Source organism: Vipera ursinii (genome assembly GCF_947247035.1).
Source record: "Vipera ursinii genome assembly, chromosome: 10".
NCBI lineage: Eukaryota > Metazoa > Chordata > Lepidosauria > Squamata > Viperidae > Vipera > Vipera ursinii.
In genome coordinates, this window is record NC_139520.1 from 13,741,009 (window position 1) to 13,761,645 (window position 20,637).

The following is a 20,637-nucleotide window of genomic DNA, read 5'->3' on the forward strand; positions in this document are numbered from 1 at the left end:
GCAGCACTCAGGATTCGACCCGCCAAACTGCTGACCATCTGATCGACAAGCTCAGCGTCCTAACCCACTGAGCCACCACGTCCCTCTAAGATAGTTTTACTCACCGCTGAATAACTGCAGTGCTTCTTCGACTACGGTTTGCTTTAAATTTTCAGATCTCTTAGTTGTTTACTCTAAAGCAAACTCACTTTTCAGAAAAGCTTCCACATTTTACCACAGCTAGAATTTTATTTCTTAAATTTCTATGGGAGCTGTGGTTCAGACCCCTTTGCTTACCTTTTTAAACCACAGTTTTCCAGTTCCAACTCTTTCAAAGTCACTGATTTTCTCAGGGCCAGAAGAATCTCCTCCAAAATAACGTGACTCTGTTGTAAAGAAAAATGAAAAGAGCCACACCCAGACAAAGCTAAGAAATGAAAGCACAGGGAAAAGTTACGGAAAAGATTGAAAGTTGTGATCAAAGAACGGCCAGGCACTTCTTGACCTTTTACTGGTCTACGGCAGGTTAATAATCAATAATCAGTATTGAAAACCCCTATTGCATTTCTATCCAACTTCATCTATTCTCTCATTTTCCCTTCTGATCATTATCCCATCCTGGGCTGGTTTATGGGAACATTAAAACTTATTTTATTTCAGAGAGACTGTAACCTTTTCCACACAATAATCTTAGCTCATCAAGATGCTTTTTATACAACGTGCTAAACGTGATTAGGATTAAACCTGTTTAGATGGGAGATGGGTGGGTTTAGGTCTCTTGGCTGCACTCACCAGTTTGAAGTCTTTGCAACTTAGCTTTGTAAACCACTGATTAAATGATAAGCTGGCCACACAAAGGGCGACATCTCTGCAGAAAAATAAAAGCAATGTACTTAATCTCAGTGTCCGTAGGAAAGAGTTGTAACTAAGATAGCAGTGCAGGAAGAATCTCATCAAACCACAGTGAGAACAATTAACCAGTGGAACGGGTTGCCTCCTAAAATGGTGGGTGCTCCATCGCTGGAGGTTTTAAAGAAGAGATGAGACAGCCAATTGTCTGGAATGGTATAGGGTCTCCTATTTGAGCAGAGGGGTTGGACTAGAGGACCTCCAGGGTCACCTTCCAGCCCTATTATTCTATTATGATACTTGACTTTAGGCTGTCCTGCAAATATAAAGAACAACTCCTGTTTGGTCAAACAGGGATGTGATTTACCTCTCTGTGGCATATCCAGATACCCATCAACCAAACAGACGATTTGCATGATCCCCTCCTTAGCTTTGCTAAGGGGTTGAGAATTAAAAAGCTGTAGTGTTACCTTAGTCGAAGACCTCTACTCAAATACAGCTAGTCTGTGACTTACAATCATTTCGCTTAGCGCTAAAAGTTACAGTGGCGCTGAAAAAAGGGACTTATGTCTACCCATTGCAGCTTCCGCATGATCAAAATTCAGCCCCCCCCTCGCCCCCACCCCAGCAACTGGCATTTGTTTACAGTTGCAGCATGCTTGGACGTGTGATTGCCATTTGCAAACTTCACAGCCAGCAAAGCCAGTGGGGTGAGCTGAATTCGTTTAAAAACTGCGTCGCTCACTTAACCGCTGTAGTGATTTGCTTAACGACATGGCAAAAAAAGGTTGTAAAATCGGTGTGTGCGTGTGTTACTCCCTTAGCAACTGCCTTGCTTAGCAACAGAAATTCTGGTCCCAATTGCAGTCGTAAATTGAGGACTCCCCATGGAAGGCTAGAATTCTGCTTCCTTTGGCAAAGCAACAAATGGAATTGTGGATTGCAGGTGTTTCAGCTTATTTGAACACTCTTTCACGATTGCTGTCGCACAAACTCCAGCTTTGCACATCTAAGCCCATCCGCTACCCCAGCATTCTTTGATAGAGACTCACTGGCTGGGCAGATGGTTGAAATCCAAGAGGTTGAATTCTCTGCATCCCCGGGCACGATAAATATTATCCACATCCTGGGAGAGAGAGAGAGAAAGTCTTCTCTTACTATCAATAAGAATTTGTGATCAGTGAAGAGTCGCTATCTTTGCTGAGCACCCGAGTGATTTGAAACGACCTTGTGAAAATTGAAAAGACGTTTTCTAGTGAAAAGAAGGGCTATGGGGGTGACTTGATAGCAGCGTTCCAGGACTTGAGGGGCTGTCACAGAAAAGACGAGGTCTACTTATTCTCCAAAGAACCTGAAGGCAGGGCAAGGAGCAACAGATGGAAACTAATCAAGGAGAGAAGCAACCTGGAACTAAGGAGAAACTCCCTGACAGTTAGAACAATCAACCAGTGGAACGGCTTTGCCTTCAGAAGTGGTGGGTTCTTGGTCGCTGGAGGCTTTTATGAAAAGACTGGACACCTGCTTTTCTGAAATGGGCCTTGTGCTTGAGGAGGGGGTTGGACAAGAAGAACCCCCCCCAGGGTCCCTTCCAACTCTGCTATTCCGTTCTGACCTCAAGCCATTTGTTTCATCCCTCCTGCGAAGGAGGTCAGGTTGACCCCAACTGTGCGTTCGTCGCTTTCTCTCCATATTCCCCTGACTCATCTCTGCTGCCGGATACAAGTCAGCTCTACATGACTACTTCTCATGCTCCACTGAGTTCTAAAGGCAAAGTTTGTTTAGGAGAGAAAAAAGACTGCCCAATGACCTTCCTTAAAATTGAAAATAACAAAAACGAGGAGCCTATAAACCGAAGCTCCCTACAATGTTAAAACTGCCAGGGGTTCCCTAAGGATCCACCTGAAGGCCTGAGAGAACATCTACTTTGTAGGCATACCGCTAAAATGTGGTAGGCAAAGTGCTAAAAGCAGCACCTTAAAGGTAAAGGTAAAGGTTCCCCCGCATGCTAGTCGTTTCTGACTCTAGGGGCCGGTGCTCATCTCCGTTTCAAAGCTGAAGAGCCAGTGCTTGTCCGAAGACGTCTCTGTGGTCATGTGGCCGGCATGACTAGATGCCAAAGGCGCACGGAACGCTGTTACCTTCCCACCACCGTAGTGGTCCCTATTTTTTTACTTGCATTTTTACGTGCTTTCAAACTGCTAGGTTGGCAGAAGCTGGGACGAGTAACAGGTGCTCACTCTGCTACGCGGCACTCGGGATTTGACCCGCCAAAATGCCGACTTTCTGATCGACGAGCTCAGCATCCTAACCCACTGAGCCACCGCATCCCTAAAAGCAGCACCTTATATTTCTGTAAATAAGGAGGGTGAAATAAAAACACAATGCTGATTTTTTCCCCCTCCCCAACGGCATTCTTGAGCTAATTTCTTATCGGGTCTAGCAGACAAATTTGCCACGTACGTTCCACCTTTACCCCGAAGAAAATCTGTGTGTAATTGATCTTGGCAGAAGTAGTAATTTCGGAACGTCAAACCTCAAATCCTCTATCCCTGAACCTTTCAAAGAACTTAACTGGTTGACAAGAGAAACTGTGGTAAAGGCGCAGGCACTCCCATTCCCAAAGGCAATAAACGGACCGTCTCCAATCTTTTGAAAAATTCACAGCAAGGATGTCTGGGTCTCAACCAAAAGCGATCCTTGCCTGGATTCTGGGTTGATACACCAAGCCAGAGAAAGCGAAGAAGTTGGTGGTTCTACAAGGCCCCAAATTCTTCTCGTGTTTCTGGCTTGAGCTAAGAATGACTCATCTTTTTTCTAGCATGCCACCTTACCCACTGGATTTCCTCTTGGGCAGAAAGGCCACTGTAATCGCAGAGGGCAGCGTAGGTCTCTGAGAATCCACCTGCAAGTGTGAAAAAATGGCAATTGTTGTAGATGGCAGGGGAAGAGCTTGTATAACTTTGTTATTGTTGTTGTTAGCTGCGAAGTTGTGTCCGATGCATTGCGACCCCATGGACAACGTTCCTCCAGGCCTTCCTGTCCTCTACCATCTTCTGGAGTCCCTTTAAGCTCACACCTCCTGCTTCAGGGACTTCATCCAGCCACCTCATTCTCTGTCGTCCTCTTCTTCTATTGCCCTCAATCTTTCCCAGCATTAGGCTCTTCTCTAGTGAGTATAACTTTACAGAGAGCCATCAATTGATCTAAAGATCCCTGAAAGGATACTAAATAAGAGTACAATGTAGTTGTAACTAATGCATTCTCAAGAGCCCTTGGGAGACGGGTTCAGTTCCCAGAGTCGCACTCGGTTATCAGGGACATGAAAGGACCCTCCTCAAAGATTGCATTACAGGCAGTCCTCAAATTACAATAGCTCACTTAGTGACCGTTCTAAGTTATAATGGCCTTGAAAAACGTGATGTATGACTGTTTTTCACACTTACGACCTGTTGCGGCATCCCCCATGGTCACGTGATCAGGCTTGGCAACTGACTCATATTTATGAGGGTTGCAACATCCCGGGGTCATGTGATCTCCTTTTGTGACCTTCTGACAAGCAAAGTCAATGGGGGGGGAGGGGGCGCCAGAATCACTTAAGAACCGTGTCACTAAGTTAACAATTGTAGTGATCCACTTGACAACAGTAGCAAGAAAAGTCGTAAAATGGGGCAAAACTCGCTTAACAAATGTTTCACTTAGCAGCAGCAATGTTGGGCTCAACTGTGGTCGTAAGTTGAGGATTACCTGTACTGTTGGCAATTGGGAGTCCTCTGGGCAACAGTGGTGTCACCGGCAAATCCTTTCCGCCCAGGAGGCCCCCCCCCACCCCCCAGTTACTTTTGTAGGTGCTTCTGAGATGAATACGGACAGAAAACATTGCTTAAAATGCTTTCCAAAGAGGGGGAAGGAAAACAGTTCAGAAGCTTAGCAGTATTTCCAAACTGAAGGTCATTAAGATCTTGTGGCACACCTAGACGTTCTGCTTCAGGAAGCATGCAGATGTTTAGACTGGACAGTAACATTTATTTATTTATTTTGAAAAAAAGATTTTGAGAAAGATATCAACAACACATTTGTGCATTAAATCAAGGGGACTAGGTATATGGTACCTTCAAGGCTATTTAGATGCTGACTCTCCTCAGCTACAATTCCCTTGGAGAGAGTATTAAGAAGTTGTAGTCCCAACCATTTTGGAGGCTCTTGGGTTATCTATTCCTTCTTCAAGAAACTTACCCCAGTTTCAGGGAATAATGATATAGCTTTATCACCACTTTAACCATGCATTGAGATCAACTGTTCTCTAATTGCCACTTGGATCGACTATTACTTGAAATATTTCTCCCCCCCCCATTAATTTCCATATAGTTGAATTACCACAAGGACTTTCTTTCCATGCTTCTTCCAAGGAATCAATCATCCCTTGGATTCTTGCAAGCAAGCTGGGAGAGGCATTCTGGAGGAGATCTCTGTAACATCAAGTGAGTGATTAAATTTGCATGAAAGAAATCATTTTATTAAAAAAAAGTGCTGAGTACCATTTTATATTTCAGAGCTTCTTCCTTCTGAGTCGGATGAGAGAAACTACTGCCTTTTGAAAACATGTTCCTTCTAAATTTCTAATCCTTCACAATGGCTTTGATATCAGAAGATATAAATATTGTATTGAATAATTAAAAGGTGGGCATGTTCAATCTTAGCCTTAGTCACAACATCTAAACCATCCCTTCTGAATAGAATTTTCTAACACAGAGGAGAGAACTTTGGTTATCATCAGCCCTTGTTACATGGCTAGGGAACAAGAATGTGGAGAGCTGTAATTCAACAAGATCTGGAAAACCAAGGTATCAACGGGCGGGCTTCAATGGGCATCCCTAGATTCCATCTTTAGTGGTTGTATGTCTATGGAGATTCTCAATCATCTTCTAGGTCATGGTTGTCCCAAAGGTGCTTTTTCCAAAAAAGCAACTGGACTTTGTTTTTTTTCCTTGAAAACATTTCACTTCTCCTCCAAGGAGTTTCTTCAGAACTTCTTCAGAACTTCTTCAGAAGCTTCTTCATCCAAGAACTTCTTGTTAGATGTTTTGTGCCAGCCATTGGCAGTTCCCCAAAAAGGTCATCCGATGGGAGCAAAGAGGCTTCTTTGCTTCCACTGATGGGTCAGGGGTCCCCGGCCCCTGCAGCCCCATTGGCAAGAGAGTTTTATGGTTAGGGAGGGGCTGAGACCCCCCATAAATACCTCTGCTCAAGGGGCTGCTCTTTGTCTAGTCTAGTTCTAGTCTAGCTATGCTATGCTTGCTTGCTCTCTCTTTGTTCTTCTGCTAGCTTACAATCCAGGCATGGAGGCCTCCATGCCAGGAAACTCTTTCTATTTACTTTATCGTTAAATAAAGCTTTGAATGATCGCATTCTTGCGTGATGCCTTTCACTTGGAAGCACCTTAACGATCCATCGACCTCATGAGACCATTTCACAAGTTGATAGCAGAGGATGGTTCCGATCCGTCGACCTCTTGAGACCATTTCACACTTCTCATCCAAGAACTTCTCATCCAAGAAGCTTCTTCAGAACTGAAGAAGTTCTGAAAAGAAGTTCTGAAGAAGGAAAAAAAACTAAAAAAGTCCAGTTGCCTTTTGGAAAATCAGCTTTGGGACATCTTTACTGGTTTATCATCCCAGCCAACTCCTTACCCAGGTGAGGATCCTGGAAAAACCTTTTTGAGTGATGTAATCATGTGACTGACTGCTTGTTCCAGATCGTCCGATGACAGGAAGTCAAACTCAAAGGAAGAGGTGTCAGTTTCTATCACAATCTGGACAGATTGAGGGGGAAGAAATATGAGAAGCCAGTACAGGTAATTCTCGGCTTACAGCCATTTGTTTAGTGGCCGTTCGAAGTAACAACACTGCTGAAAATTGCGACTTATGATCGGTCCTTGCAACTGCTGCAGCATCCTCCGAGTCGTATAATCAAAATTTGGGTGCTTAGCAACTGACATGCATTGATGATGGTTGCAGCATCCTGTTGTCATGTGATCACCATTTGTGATCTTCCCAGCCAGCTTCCCACAAACCAAATCAAGGGGGCAAGCTGGGTTCATTTAATGACCATTCCAGAACTTCCCAGCCAGCATGGGGAGTTGAAGTCCACACATTTTAGAGTTGTTAAAGTTGGGAAACACTGTTCTAGAGTTTCAAGGCAGGCTGGAAACAGCCATCTCCCAAACACCAGGTGATTTCAGCCATGGCTGCCAGCAACATTAAGCTAAGTCAACCATCCCTTAGATTGTAAGGAAATGCTGTGTTCCTGGGCTTGATTTCTTAATGAGTAGAAGGCATGCAATTTTATTCTAAAAGGCACTGGTGGCCTTTCGCTCCTGGACATTTGCAATTTCAATCAGATTAGACTGACTGTTGAATGTCAGGGCTCTTAAGAGTTCTGGGCACCCTGTCTCCTGTGCCTTTTCCTGCAGTCATCAGCTAGACCAGGGGTAGGCAACCTCGGCTCTTCTATGACTCATGGACTTCAACTCCCAGAATTCCTGAGTCAGCTATGCTGACTCAGGAATTCTGGGACTTGAAGTCCATGAGTCATAAAAGAGCCGAGGTTGCCTACCCCTGAGCTAGACCAATGCTTCTACTTACTTCATTTCTAGTGCCATGAAAATGTTCCCATCCCTTAAATGTCTGTGCGTCATTGGTGCTCAAAAAGAAAGTGAAGACAAGTGAACAACAATGAAGATGTCAGGAGCTGCCAAGGAGAAGGCTGCAATTTTTTTTTTAAAAAAATGTCTTGTTCTGTTGCAAGCAAAGATTGGAGATCGGATCATATGCAAATTCTTATGACAATTTCTTTGGAACATTTTCTATAAGAAACAAAAGGGTTTTACCCAAGAAGAGACCATTGACTCAACAAGCAGGGGTGGGAGAAAAGCCTATTTTATAGAGGAGGAAGGAGATCTCACAGTCCATTCCCCAACCTCAACTTACCTTTTTAGCTTCTCTCATTTGGATAAACTGCACAGCTAGGAAGCTGAAGCTAACTTGGATCTGCAAAGAGAAAGGGACGAGTGTTATTCCACGCATGCATTTGGCATAACAAGCAGAGAGCTAAACATTTTAAAGAGAAAGCTGAAACCTATACAGGTAGTTCCCAACTCATGACAATAGAATAGAATAGAACTAGAAGGGACCTTGGAGGTCTTCTAGTCCAGCCCCCCTCTTAAGCAGGAGAACCTACACTGTCTCAAACAGGTGATTGTCTAATCTTTTCTTAAAGATCTCCAGCCCACGATTTCTGGAGGCAAGCTGTTCAACTGGTTGATTGTCCTCACTGTCAGGAAGTTTCCCCTTAATTCCAGGTTGCTTCTCTGTTTGATCAGTTTCCAACCATTGTTTCTCGTCCTTCCCTCTGGTGCTTTGGAGAATAACCTGCCCCCCTCTGCCTTGTGGCAGCCCCTCAGATACTGGGACACTGCTATCATGTCTCCCCTATTTCTTCTTTTCTTTAGACTAGCCAAGCCCAAGTCCTGTAGCTGTTCTTCATATGTTTTGGCCTCCAGGCCTTTGATCATCTTAGTTGCTCTTCTCTGATTTTTTCCCAAACTCTCATCATCTTTTTTTGTAGTATGGTGACCAAAATTGGCTGCAGTATTCCAGGTGTGGTCTTACTAGGGTTTTATAAAGTGGTACTAATACTTCATGTGATCTTGATTCTATGCCTCTGTCTATACAACCCAGGACTGTATTAGCTTTTTTGGTTGCTGATGCACACTGCTGGCTCATAGTCAAGTGATCGTCCATTGGGCCCAAAATGTCAGTTGCTAAGCGAGGCAGTTGTTGTGAGTTTTTGCTCCATTTCATGATCTTCCTTGCCACAGCTGGTAAACAACTCACTGCATTTGTTAAGTGAATCATGGAGTTGTTAAGAGAATTGGCATCCCCATTCACTTTGCTTATCAGAAGCCATTTGGAATGGTTACAAATGATGATCACATAATTCCGGGGACAGTGCAACTGTCATAAATACACGCTAGTTGCCAAGTGCACAAAGTTTGATCGCCTGACCCTGGGGATGCTGCAACAGTCATAAGTGTGAATACCAGTCATAAGTCACTTTTTTCAGCTCTGCTGTGACTTTGGTCACTAAAAGAATGGCTGTACGTTGAGGACTTCCTGACAGAACAATTAATCAGTGGAACGACTTGCCTCCAGAAGTTGTGGGTGCTCCAACACTGGAGGTTTTCAGAAGAGAGTGGACAACCATTTGTCTGAAACGGCATAGGGTTTCATGCTGGAGCAGAGGGTTGGACTAGAAGACCTCCAAGGTCCCTTCCAATTCCGTTATTCTGTTAACTGAGGGTGAAGGTTCGTTCTCTGAATTTGTGGGTTGGTTTCTGAACGTTTTGTTACCAGGCTAGGTAGCATCTCTAGCGGAGTTTAGGGGGAGTCAGTGTCACCTCCCTATCACAAAACCCACCACAAGACTCTCGTTGATGACTCACACCTGACCCATCACAAGACCCACTACAAGACCCTCACTTGACACACCCACACCTGACCCATCACAAGACCCTAACTTCACACCCACACCAGACCCATCACAAGACCCTCACTTGACATACCCACATCTGACCCATCACAAGACCTGCTGACCACACAACGCCTTTATAAACAGAGCACTGACATCCCCTAAACTCCGCTGAAGATGTTGCCTAGCCTGATAACAAAACTTCTGGAAACCAACCCACAAGTGCCTTCTCCCTCATCCTACACCTGAGCTACAGATATTCACCACTGTTGCAAACCGATACTGTATTGATCACCTGACTAATAATAGGGCCAGCACCTGCATTTCTGCAGGTGGCTGCATAGGACTATACCAGGGGCAGGCAACCTCGGCTCTTTTATGACTCATGGACTTCAACTCCCAGAATTCCTGAGCCAGCATAGCTGGGAGTTGAAGTCCATGAGTCATAAAAGAGCCGAGGTTGCCTACCCCTGGACTATACTAAGAAAAGAGTAGCTAAGTCAGTCATGCTAAGGACAAAATAGGACTTAAAATACCTTAAGAGGAAGCTTTGCCATCACCACCAATGCTCGCCAAGGCATCAAAACCTAGAGAGAGAGAGAGGGAGAGAGGGAGAGAGGGAGAGAGAGAGAGAGAGAGAGAGAGAGAGAGAGAGAGAGAGAGAGAGAGAGAGAGAAGAGAAGAGAAGAGAAGAGAAGAGAAGAGAAGAGAAGAGAAGAAAAGAAAAGAAAAGAAAAGAAAAGAAAAGAAAAGAAAAGAAAAGAAAAGAAAAGAAAAGAGAGCCAAGTAGAATGAAGCTGAGGTTGGTCTCCATGTTTGACATCAACCAGGACTTGACAGGGAAACTCCTATGCAACATCCACAAAGGGTTGAAGACTTGCAACATGTAAACACACTGGCAGTGGAGTTGATTATCTACTTCATACCCTCTAAAACAAGACATACCACATGGCAGGACAAGCATTATGAAAAGAACCGATCTATGGCACCCTGCAGTTTGGATCCATTTTTGAAGCAGGAAATAAATGAGATAAGATTGCTGTGAATATTAATTAAGCCAGCATTTAAAATCCAGATAAGGGACAGGTTCAATGATTTAGAGCTGTGTTTCTCAGCTATGCTGGCTGGGGAATTCTGGGAGTTGAAGTCCTCGTATCTTCAAGCTGCCAAGGTTGAGAAACACTGATTTAAAGAGCTCGGCATACGCAATTGCTTTATGCGCTGAACATGCTTTGGTAAAAAAGATCTCCACCATCACCAGCCCATTTTTTTTCTGAGTAGTGAAATGAGAACAGATATAACATAGTATTCCTCGGTACTTCTTAAAAGTCTTAGCTGAGAAAGAGGTGATATTTCCTAATACCGTATCTCCATAATATATACAGCTCAGTAGCATATGAGCTATTGTGTTCATCTAATTGGCTCCTTGTGAGCAGATACAATTGGAGCATGGTGTGACTCACAACGTGGGGCCACTGGAGGAAGATTCAAATGTCTCCATGCAAATCCTCTTCTCTAATTTACTGCAGTCAAATTGGAAAGGGATCTGGCTGCACGAAGAGCTTTCCCTTTGTTTTAATTAGGCACGATATTTCCCTTTACGTCGGATACCAGTCTGAGCTGGTTCAGCCTTTGCTTAAAACTTTCCATGTAAAATCTGCTAGGGTCCCTTGTAAATGCTTTAAGCTCTGGATGTTTGAACTTTGCAAATACTGTTCCACATTACAAAAATCTGGAGAAGTACAGCGCGGTGTTTTGGGGACCCCCTTACCTTCTGAACGAGAGAGTAAGCTTTGTAATAATCTGTATTTAGAAGGTGGTTCTTGCTTAACAATCGATTTAGTGACCGGAGTAAAGGAGAATATTTGTAGCTCAGGGCTGGCATGAGAGGCTCTTGGTCCTCTCTGAGCTTGGTTGCTTTCTTGCAAATGTTTCATGACCCAACCAGAGAACATCTTCAGTGCTAGAAGGGAGTGGGGTTTATGGAGGGAGGAGGAGGAGGAGGAGGAGGAGGAGGAGGAGGAGGAGGAGGAGGAGGAGGAGAACTGAGGGGTCCTTGGTGCTCTCTGAGCTTGGTTGCTTTCTTGCAAATGTTTCATGACCCAACCAGAGAACATCTTCAGTGCTAGAAGGGAGTGGGGTTTATGGAGAGGGGAGGAAGAGGAGGAGGAGGAGGAGGAGGAGGAGGAGGAGGAGGAGGAGGAGGAGGAGGAGGAGGAGGAGGAGAACTGAGGGGTCCTTGGTGCTCTCTGAGCTTGGTTGCTTTCTTGCAAATGTTTCATGACCCAAGCAGGGAACATCTTCGGTGCTAGAAGGGAGTGGGGTTTATGGAGAGGGGAGGAAGAGGAGGAGGAGGAGGAGGAGGAGGAGGAGGAGGAGGAGGAGGAGGAGGAGGAGGAGAACTGAGGGGTCCTTGGTGCTCTCTGAGCTTGGTTGCTTTCTTGCAAATGTTTCATGACCCAACCAGAGAACATCTTCAGTGCTAGAAGGGAGTGGGGTTTATGGAGGGAGGAGGAGGAGGAGGAGGAGGAGGAGGAGGAGGAGGAGGAGGAGGAGGAGGACTAAGGGGCCCTTGGTGCTCTCTGAGCTTGGTTGCTTTCTTGCAAATGTTTCATGACCCAACCAGAGAACATCTTCAGTGCTAGAAGGGAGTGGGGTTTATGGAGGGAGGAGGAGGAGGAGGAGGAGTAGGAGGAGGAAGAGAACTGAGGGGTCCTTGGTGCTCTCTGAGCTTGCTTGCTTGCTTTCAGACATTTCATTACCCAACTAGGTAACCTCGTCAGTGCTAGTAAGGAGTGCCGTTTGCCGTCAGTTTATGCGCGGGTGGCTTGCCCTGTCAGTATTGGTGGGGGTGGTCTTAGAGATTCTTTGCTTGGGCTTCTTTGGCAGTTTCTTGCTTGGGGGTATCCTTTACCTGATTGTTGGTCTGGTGTTATCCTTGGAGTTAATCTATGCTGATCTGGGTGCTGATTGCTGGTGCTGATTGCTTGGGTCTTTTTGTTCCTTTGGGGGGCTGGGTGATTGTCTCATTTGCGTAGTCTACAGATGTTGTTAATGATTTAGTGATCATTTGAGGTTATGACACCTATCACCACCACCATTTGATGTTATGACACCTGATCCTGGAGTTCCTATGGTTGTGTGCGCGCACACACATGCGCGCGCGCGCGCACACACACACACACACACACACACACACACACTGTGTGACATGACTATATTTTGGGTGCTTGGCAAGTGGTTAAATTTTATGGTCAGTTGCAGCATGCTACAATCACATGACCACAATTTACAATGTTGTTTTTTTTTGCCAGATTTCAGTCTTTTCAGCTGGTTTCTGGCAAAAAAAACACTGATAGGAATACACTGATTTGCTTAACAATCACTGCAAAAAAAAAGAAATCATAAAATCAGGTCTAGCCACATAGGTCTCTTGACGTATGAACGTCATGGCTTACAATGGAAAATTCAGGCTCCTTTATGATCGTAAGTTGGGGATTTTCTTGCGCACATGTTCACATTGAGCATGTATTACATGCATGGGCAAACACACGGAAGTGCCAGTTTGCAATAAGCATCAAACAGTGGAATGCAAATGGGCTTTTTCCCACTCATTATTTCTGTTAAAATTGTAATACATCCCTGCTGTCAATCAAAAATGATTTTTTTCAAGGACTTCAAAGTCCATGGTGTTGTTGTCTGTTTCCGCACAGGAATTACACCCACACATACATCAAACTGACAGATCATGCAAAATAAACCACACATACATACCAGGACAATTTCCTCTACTTTGGACTTGATGTGGAACTGAGCATCCAGTAAGACAAACTCCTGCGTCCCTAAGAAATTAGTGATGCTTCCTGAAAAAAAAACATAAAGGGATAAACAGAACTGGGAGAACTGTTATAAATAAACAATAGCTGAAACCTCCAAAGGCTTCTTAGAAAAGGTTACTTTGCTGCTGTAGGGGAGGATCCAGCATTGACTTTTACTCAAAGTTAGCTAGTTTATGGTATGGGTAGGTAATGTGGGTCTCCACGTATTTGGGCCTTCAACTTCATCAGCCCTCCTGAAAACTAAGTTCAACTAGTAGGACTTGAAATCAAATATAGGGAGAAATTAATACTAAAGAAATTTGGCTTAGAACAGGGGTGTCAAACTCAATTTCATTGAGGGCCACATCAGCATTGTGGATGCCCTCAGGGGGCCGGGTGGGCGTGGCCTACTGGATGGGTGTGGCTAGAGTGCATATGGCCTACTGGGTGGGCGTGGCCAGCTCTACATCGTTCCCATCAAGGGCGCCTATGGGGGCCTGGGCAGGAGTGGGACAGATCTGAGGGTCTCTGGCAGAAAGAGGGTCTCTGGGCCAGGGCCAAGGCAGTGGGGGCCGTTCCCTCACTGTTTCTAGGATGGCTTCGCGGGCCACATGAAACCACTTTGCGGGCCGGATCCGGCCCCCGGGCCTTGTGTTTGACATGTCTGGCTTAGAAGAATGAGCTAAATTTACTGTTCGAAGTTACAACGGCACTGGGGAAAAAAGGTGATTTTTGATCATTTTTCACACTTATGGTTGTTGCAGCGTCCCTTGTGGCCACGTGATCAAAATTTGGGCACTGGCAACTGCCATGTTTTTATGTTGGTAGCAGTGTCCTGGGTTCACGTGATCACATTTGTAATCTTCCTAGCTGGCTTCCGATATTCACTTAATGCAGGGGTCTTCGAAGTTGGCCCTCTTTATGACTTGTGGACTTCAACTCCCAGAATTCCTCAGCCAGCATGCGCGCTGGCTGAGGAATTCTGGGAGTTGAAGTCCACAAGTCATAAAAGGGCCAACTTTGAAGATCCCTGGCCCGTAGTGTAAACCAAAATCCTCAGGTGTGCAGAAATCAGTATGGATTACAAAAGATTGCAGAATTCATCCTTCCAGTTCTTGCTGGGTGGTAAGCCATTACATTGTTTTAACTGTGGTTGATTAAATCAGGTGTCCAGGCTTGCAGGTAACCAGAGAACATGAGCCAATGGGCTGGAAAACCCTCTTCTTGTTTAGATAGATATTTTACTTATTACAATTATTTGCATGCTGCCCAACTCCAAGAGTTGGCATATAATCAAGACCTGACATAGAACAGCCATTTAAAGAAAATAAACCAAATGCCCAAACACCAGCCTTTGGAAGGATGTCAAAATAAAATGATTTAAATGACCTTGTGGAAGGTCAACACTGAGGGGGTCAGGTGTATCTCCAGGACAAGGTGCTGTACAGCATTAGGGCTACCATGGAGAAAACATATCTCTAGGTCTTAAATGTGTGTGTGTGTGTTGAAACTCTAAAGCAGGGGTCCCCAACCCCCGATCCGTGGACCAGTATCGGGCCGCAGCATGCCAGCAACTGGTCCGCACAAACAACCAAAGCCCCATCCGCGAGATGCAGGCAGCACACAAAACCACGCAGCCTCCAGTCCACGGAAGACCTTCTCTCCACGAAACCGGTCCCTGTTCTCCGTGATCTCAGAGAAGTGGAAGGATTGTTCCAAAGGAAGAATTATTCCAAATTATTCCAGCAGCCATTGAAAGTTGGCCAAATGAGTTGACTTTAAAGATAAAACTCACGTGGCATTCTGACTTCTACAAAAAAACACACACATGTTTTTGAAAAAAAAGATGAGGAACATTGCACCGTTGAGAAAGAGGTGCATTTTGCATCAAGCTCAGAAGCTGACAAGGAACCAAGAATGAACTTCTGCTGCTGCATCTCATCCACCTGAAGCTCCAACTTGTCTTCAAAGATAGATCAGGTAGATCCATGCGGCAGCAGCCCAATTAGGCAGTCATGAAGGTACGAGCCACTGTTCTCAGAACTTTCATAGGAAGAATAATGCTTGCCTTCAGAGGTTGTGGGTGCCCCCATCACTGGGGGCTTTTAAGAAGAGACTAGGCAGCCACTTGTCTGAAATGGTATAGGGTCTCCTGCTTGAGCAGGGGGCTAGACTAGAAGTCCTCCAAGGTCCCTTCGAACGGTATTATTCTGTATTCTGAATAGTGCTGTGGTTTAACTGTGCTCAGCCTAGTAAGTTCAAGATCCAAAATCTGCCTTTGCACAACTGTTCTTTTACGTATGACTTAGCAGGTTGTACAACTTAGTTCATTCAGAAAGAGTAGGATACAATGATACAGCGTGTGATTTAAATTCAGGAACCAAGTAAATGCATTTTGCAAGCCCAGCCCAAATCTTGTTTATCTGCTGCATGTATCTTGTAAAACTCATCCCAAGGTAACAGCAGTGATGGGGAAGAGATAAATCCATTCTTGCAAATGTTCAGGCTGATGTAATTTGCATTCAAACAATTACATGTGCAAAATTAAAAAAGGAAAATAAAAAAGCGGCAGGTTCAATTTTGGCCTACAAATCTTGAGCTATCTTCTTTCCCTTCTGTTAGCACGCGGCATTGTCAGAAAACATAAATAAGAACCCTGCCACTTATGCCTTGATCTGGTGAGTCTTTTTTATTTTTTGAAACATATTGATTTATTCAGTTTGTACACTGCCTGATTCTCAATGAGTCTGGGTGGTGCGCAAGAAAACATAAAATAGTACAGCAATAAAAGAAGACACAAGGATGGCACAGTCAGTAGCAATCAAAACACACCCAGTCCTTGAAAAGGATTATACCCATCCTAGCCAAAGGTCATCTGAAACATCTGTAGGGTGGGATCCATCTGAATCATGAGCTTCTTTCTAGACTTTCCAGAACTATCAGTCTATTGTGTGTCTTCATTTAACCATAAGATGTAAAAACTGCTGCAAACTGATGATGTAATTGACCATATCCTGTTTTTCTTTGTTTTATGCAAGTGAATGTTAACCATTGTCAATCAAAGGGAATTGGCACACTGCTTACAATTTCTTTTTCCGCTACCACGTTTTGTTGGACGATTGGATGTTATCCTACAGCAGAAGATTTTCTATGGGAGAGATTGCACTTAAAATACCTTTTGTGACTATGAAATTGGCCTTAAGTCTTTTGGAGTCTATCTGTTTTGAGATTCTCTGGGAGCTGTTGAAGGCTGAAGCCCAAGCGCCTGGGTACGCATAAGAGACAGAGGTAGAAAATTTGAATTGCCTGGAGCTATTGGAGCCAGGTTGCAAAAATCCAGATGACCACTAGCCAGCAGCAAAGAGTTGGAATTATTTCTCTAGTGCCATCTAATGATCATCTGAATTTTGGCCGCCTTGAACTGATAACCTTCATATTGTTCTAGTTCATTTACATTTTATGGAGAGAACCTAACCAGTTAAATCTACAGAGTTAGTTATCAGCTGTATAATACAAGAGAAACCAACATCAACCAACATTTCTGAACATTAGAAATGGACTTCAATTAACTTCAATTAATTAAATTGCTCATCTTCCTTCTCTCTCTCTCTCACACACACACACACACAAGCACACTTCTTAACAAATAAGCCCATCAAATATGTCGGTTTCGAAACTAAACTCAGATTCTCTGTTTTTGGGGAGTTGATCAAATGGGGACACCAAAAAATTAGAGGATTTTCTTCTTAAGCTAGCCTCCTGAAGACGAGTAATTGTAGCCATCTCCTGGCCTTCTTTGCTCATGATGACTAGGACAAAAAAAAAGGACTTGCTTACCATGCAGTTCTGCAGATCTCTCTTTGAAGGAGGCAGCCATCTTCTAAACTTCTGCAAAGACCTACTTGGAAGGAAGTGATGTTTCCGTCAGGCACAGCAGGTTACCAAGGCACAAGAGGAGAGTTTGTGTTGTCTACCTCCTTTTTTCCCCTCCCCATACCTTGAAATGCCTCTTCCTGTCTTCCAGACACTTCAACTTAAAGTAAGCCCTGAGCAGGGAACCAGACACTAAGGGTGCATTTTGCAAGAGCAAATAAGGAGAGGAGAGCACCACAGGTGGGAAGCTACTTATCCACCTACACCATATGCAAAGTCAACAGCTCATTGCATTAAGATAAATGACTAATTAAGCAGCCCGTTTGATGAATGGAAACAAGGACTTCTGAAGCACCACATCCCTCCTGCATAACAGCAAACTGAACCTTGCCTTCTACCAGGGGTCTTCAAACTTGGCCCTTTTATGGCTTGTGGACTTCAACTCCCAGAATTCCTCAGCCAGGCAAGCTGGCAGAGGAATTCTGGGAGTTGAAGTCCACAAGTCATAAAAGGGCCAAGTTTGACCCTTGCCTTCTATTATTCCCCCAGCTGTTGAAGGCTTCAAGGGCAATTAGTGGTGGAAGAGTAAATGACTCTCCAGAAATTGCTGAACGACAGGTTCCAGCCTCTTTCCTTACTGAGGGGAATTACTGAGGTAATTCAACAGCCTCTGGAAAGCCAGACTTTGCCCTTGTAAGATAAGCCAAATTCATAGCAAGGCCTCCCAACCACGAAAAAAATACTACATATGCTCCCCTCTTGGATAGGCATGCTGCCTTTTAGGAATACAGGAGCTAATTACACCATGATCTGGGATATAAACTAAGCTAAAACAGATTGGAATCCACCAACTGTTCAAACGCCCCAGTAAACCACCAAGGGTTTTATTTTCACTCAGCTAACAAACTTCTATATCCTTGTGAAAACTGGAGTTTACCAGGAACTAGATAGTTGTGTTGGTGTTGGACTGTTTAATTCTCAAAACTCACACCTGGATTCAGAAATCTTTAATGCTAAAAATATTTTAAACTATGGGTTCTGGTTGGTGGGTCTCTGGATTACTGACAAAACAGCTTCAATCCTTCTAAATTTGAGGCTTCCTAGTTCTGCTTGGAGATGTTAACAAATATGACAAACTTTATCTTCCTCCCCCCTCTCTCTATACATACATACATACATGTATGTATGTACATTCTGGTACTCCATTTCTGGATAACATTTTAGATGTTAATCTGTTAGCACTAGCTACCTGCTTCTACAATTAGGGTGTGACAGTTCTAGAAAAGCTCTGGGAACAATACGGGAGGGCAATTAATTCATTACTGTTTTATAGACTTCCTACAATGCATAATTTGTTTTAATTTCATTCAGCTCCGCAGACTTCATGGCCCCACCTTTTAAAGGATAGAGAAACCAGAGTAAGTTCAGAGGAAACTTAGTATGCTGAGGGGTTGTAGTAATCAGGCCGTATGAGTAATGGCTGAAGAAATGACCCCTTTAAGTTGGAAGAGGAGCAAAGGTATTGTACAAATCTATAATTTTCTAAAAGGTGGTTGCATGCAAGTGGTCCAATCACCACTCTATTGAAACCAAAGGCAGGATAAATTTAAAAGAAATATTCAGACTGAAAACCAAATAATTTGCTGATGGTAAATTTTCTTTAAAGCAGTGGAAGTCTGTTAAGACAATCGTGAATTCCCTTTTGCTGGAGATTTTGAAGCAAGGGTCAGAAGCTCTCAAGATAAATTTCTCTACTGAACCTTATGTTAGATCAGGGATGTCCAGCCTCGGCAATTTTGTAAGATTTGTGGACTTCAATTCCCAGAATTCCTTAGCCAGCATCGCTGGCTGGGGAATTCTGGGAGTTGAAGTCTACAAGTCTAAAAGCCATGTTTGAAGACCCCTGGATTAGATGTTAGAAGAACCCTTTCAGCTTATACATTCTATGAATTTAATTAATTTTACCTTGCCTTAGTTATGCAAGAACCACCAAATATGATAGAATGTAGAAAAAATAGGGCCTTTTGATCTGGTCTAGTAAGATTATTTTTCACGCTTAGTAACATATGCTTAGAAACCAAAACCTTGCTTTTGAAGTTCAAAACAGGAAATCACAACATTTAATGAAAAATTTGCTGAGACTCAATATATGGATGATACATGGAATATTTAATTTGCTCAGTTGCAAACAGCACAGTCAGTGAACTCGGAATTTTAATCCATCCCCCAAGGCTGGTAACATTTAGTATCTTGACTACTTGGGAGTCAAGAGAAATCTCCGAAGAAGTTTTCTCATAATCTCAGAACAGGCTAGGCTCAAAGATCACATTAAGCTCTGAAAAGTTTAACCACTCTTATTGAATTAATTACAGTATAATGCCTGGAGTTCACATGATAAACTAATATGAAGCAGTAGATTAAGATTATTGTCCAGCTTCATCTTCCGTTACTTAATTATTGCAAAGCTCTGCAACAATATGACTCTTAGAAACAAATAAGCTTTTTCTGAGAGCGTATTTATTTTCTGTTACTAGCAAATTAACAAACACTCTTAAATTCGCACTACTTACTAGGCTTAGAATTCTGTTTGATTTCGAATACAGCATAAAAATGCAACCCTTTTTGAATTAGGAACGATAGCAAAAAGCACACAGGGAATAAAATCTGTGGAACGTACATTCTTTATTCTAGTTTTGCAAGGCTCAGACTTAGGGTTCAATCTCCTTAGAAAACAGTGTTAATTAACTGTCAGTGATCCAGAATATTCTTGTAATAATATCTTAGTGCAAAGAGCCATGGAAAGATACACGCTCCGCATTACAAGACAAGACAGGAAGACCTGCATGTGGATTAGAGAACAAACAAAAGTATAGTATCATCAAGAGAGTAAAAGAATTCAAATGGGAAACACGTTGATCACATAGCAAGGATTGAGGGCAGGTGGGCCAAGGTCATAGAATGGGTCCCACTTGATCAAAAGCATCCATGAAAGCGACCTAAAACAAGATGGATCGATGATGTCAGCAAGTATTGCGGGCCCAATTGGCCAAGGAAAGCTCAGGGCTGTATTCGTTGGAAACATGCGGAAGAAGCCTTCATCTTGCAGTGGATAGACAATGGCTAGAATGAGGACATCTCGGCTTCAATCCTACTCTGCGTCACCAGGTTTTTCTAAATAAAATGATCAAAGCAAAACACTGGAGCAATTCAGAAAAGTCCAAACATTGATTACGCCAGGGGTAGGCAACCTTGGCTTTTATGACTCGTGGACTTCAACTCCCAGAATTCCTGAGCCAGCATGGCTGGCTGAGGAATTCTGGGAGTTGAAGTCCACGAGTCATAAGAGCGCTAAGGTTGCCTACCCCTGGATTAGGCTTTGCAATGTTCATGGCAGATCTTGTGTATTTCTTCTGACTACCACCACCACCATCACCCGAGCTCAGTTTTCCAGACAGCAAAAGTGGAAACTGCAGCAGTTTTGGGAAATGACATTTTCTTAAAATAGGCAATCTCCAAACTTGGCAACTTTTAAAACTTGGGGACTTCCAACTCCCAGGATGGCTGGCTGAGGAATTCTGGGAGCTGAAGTCCA

General features: G+C 43.7%; 1 protein-coding gene across 1 annotated transcript in view; it reads right to left on the reverse strand.

The window, feature by feature from the left end:
* CARMIL2 (capping protein regulator and myosin 1 linker 2) overlaps positions 1-17,049 on the reverse strand; it is a gene marked incomplete at its 5' end in the record, with an annotated part of 66,309 nt that extends 49,260 nt beyond the window's left edge. The window contains 10 exons of the mRNA XM_083370265.1: positions 277-365; positions 772-847; positions 1,881-1,954; positions 3,660-3,730; positions 5,203-5,294; positions 6,516-6,637; positions 7,815-7,874; positions 9,891-9,941; positions 13,129-13,217; positions 17,010-17,049. Coding sequence (XP_083226391.1) covers positions 277-365; positions 772-847; positions 1,881-1,954; positions 3,660-3,730; positions 5,203-5,294; positions 6,516-6,637; positions 7,815-7,874; positions 9,891-9,941; positions 13,129-13,217; positions 17,010-17,049 — 764 coding nt within the window. The remainder of the gene's footprint in view (positions 1-276; positions 366-771; positions 848-1,880; positions 1,955-3,659; positions 3,731-5,202; positions 5,295-6,515; positions 6,638-7,814; positions 7,875-9,890; positions 9,942-13,128; positions 13,218-17,009) is intronic.
* Positions 17,050-20,637: the final 3,588 nt, after the last annotated feature.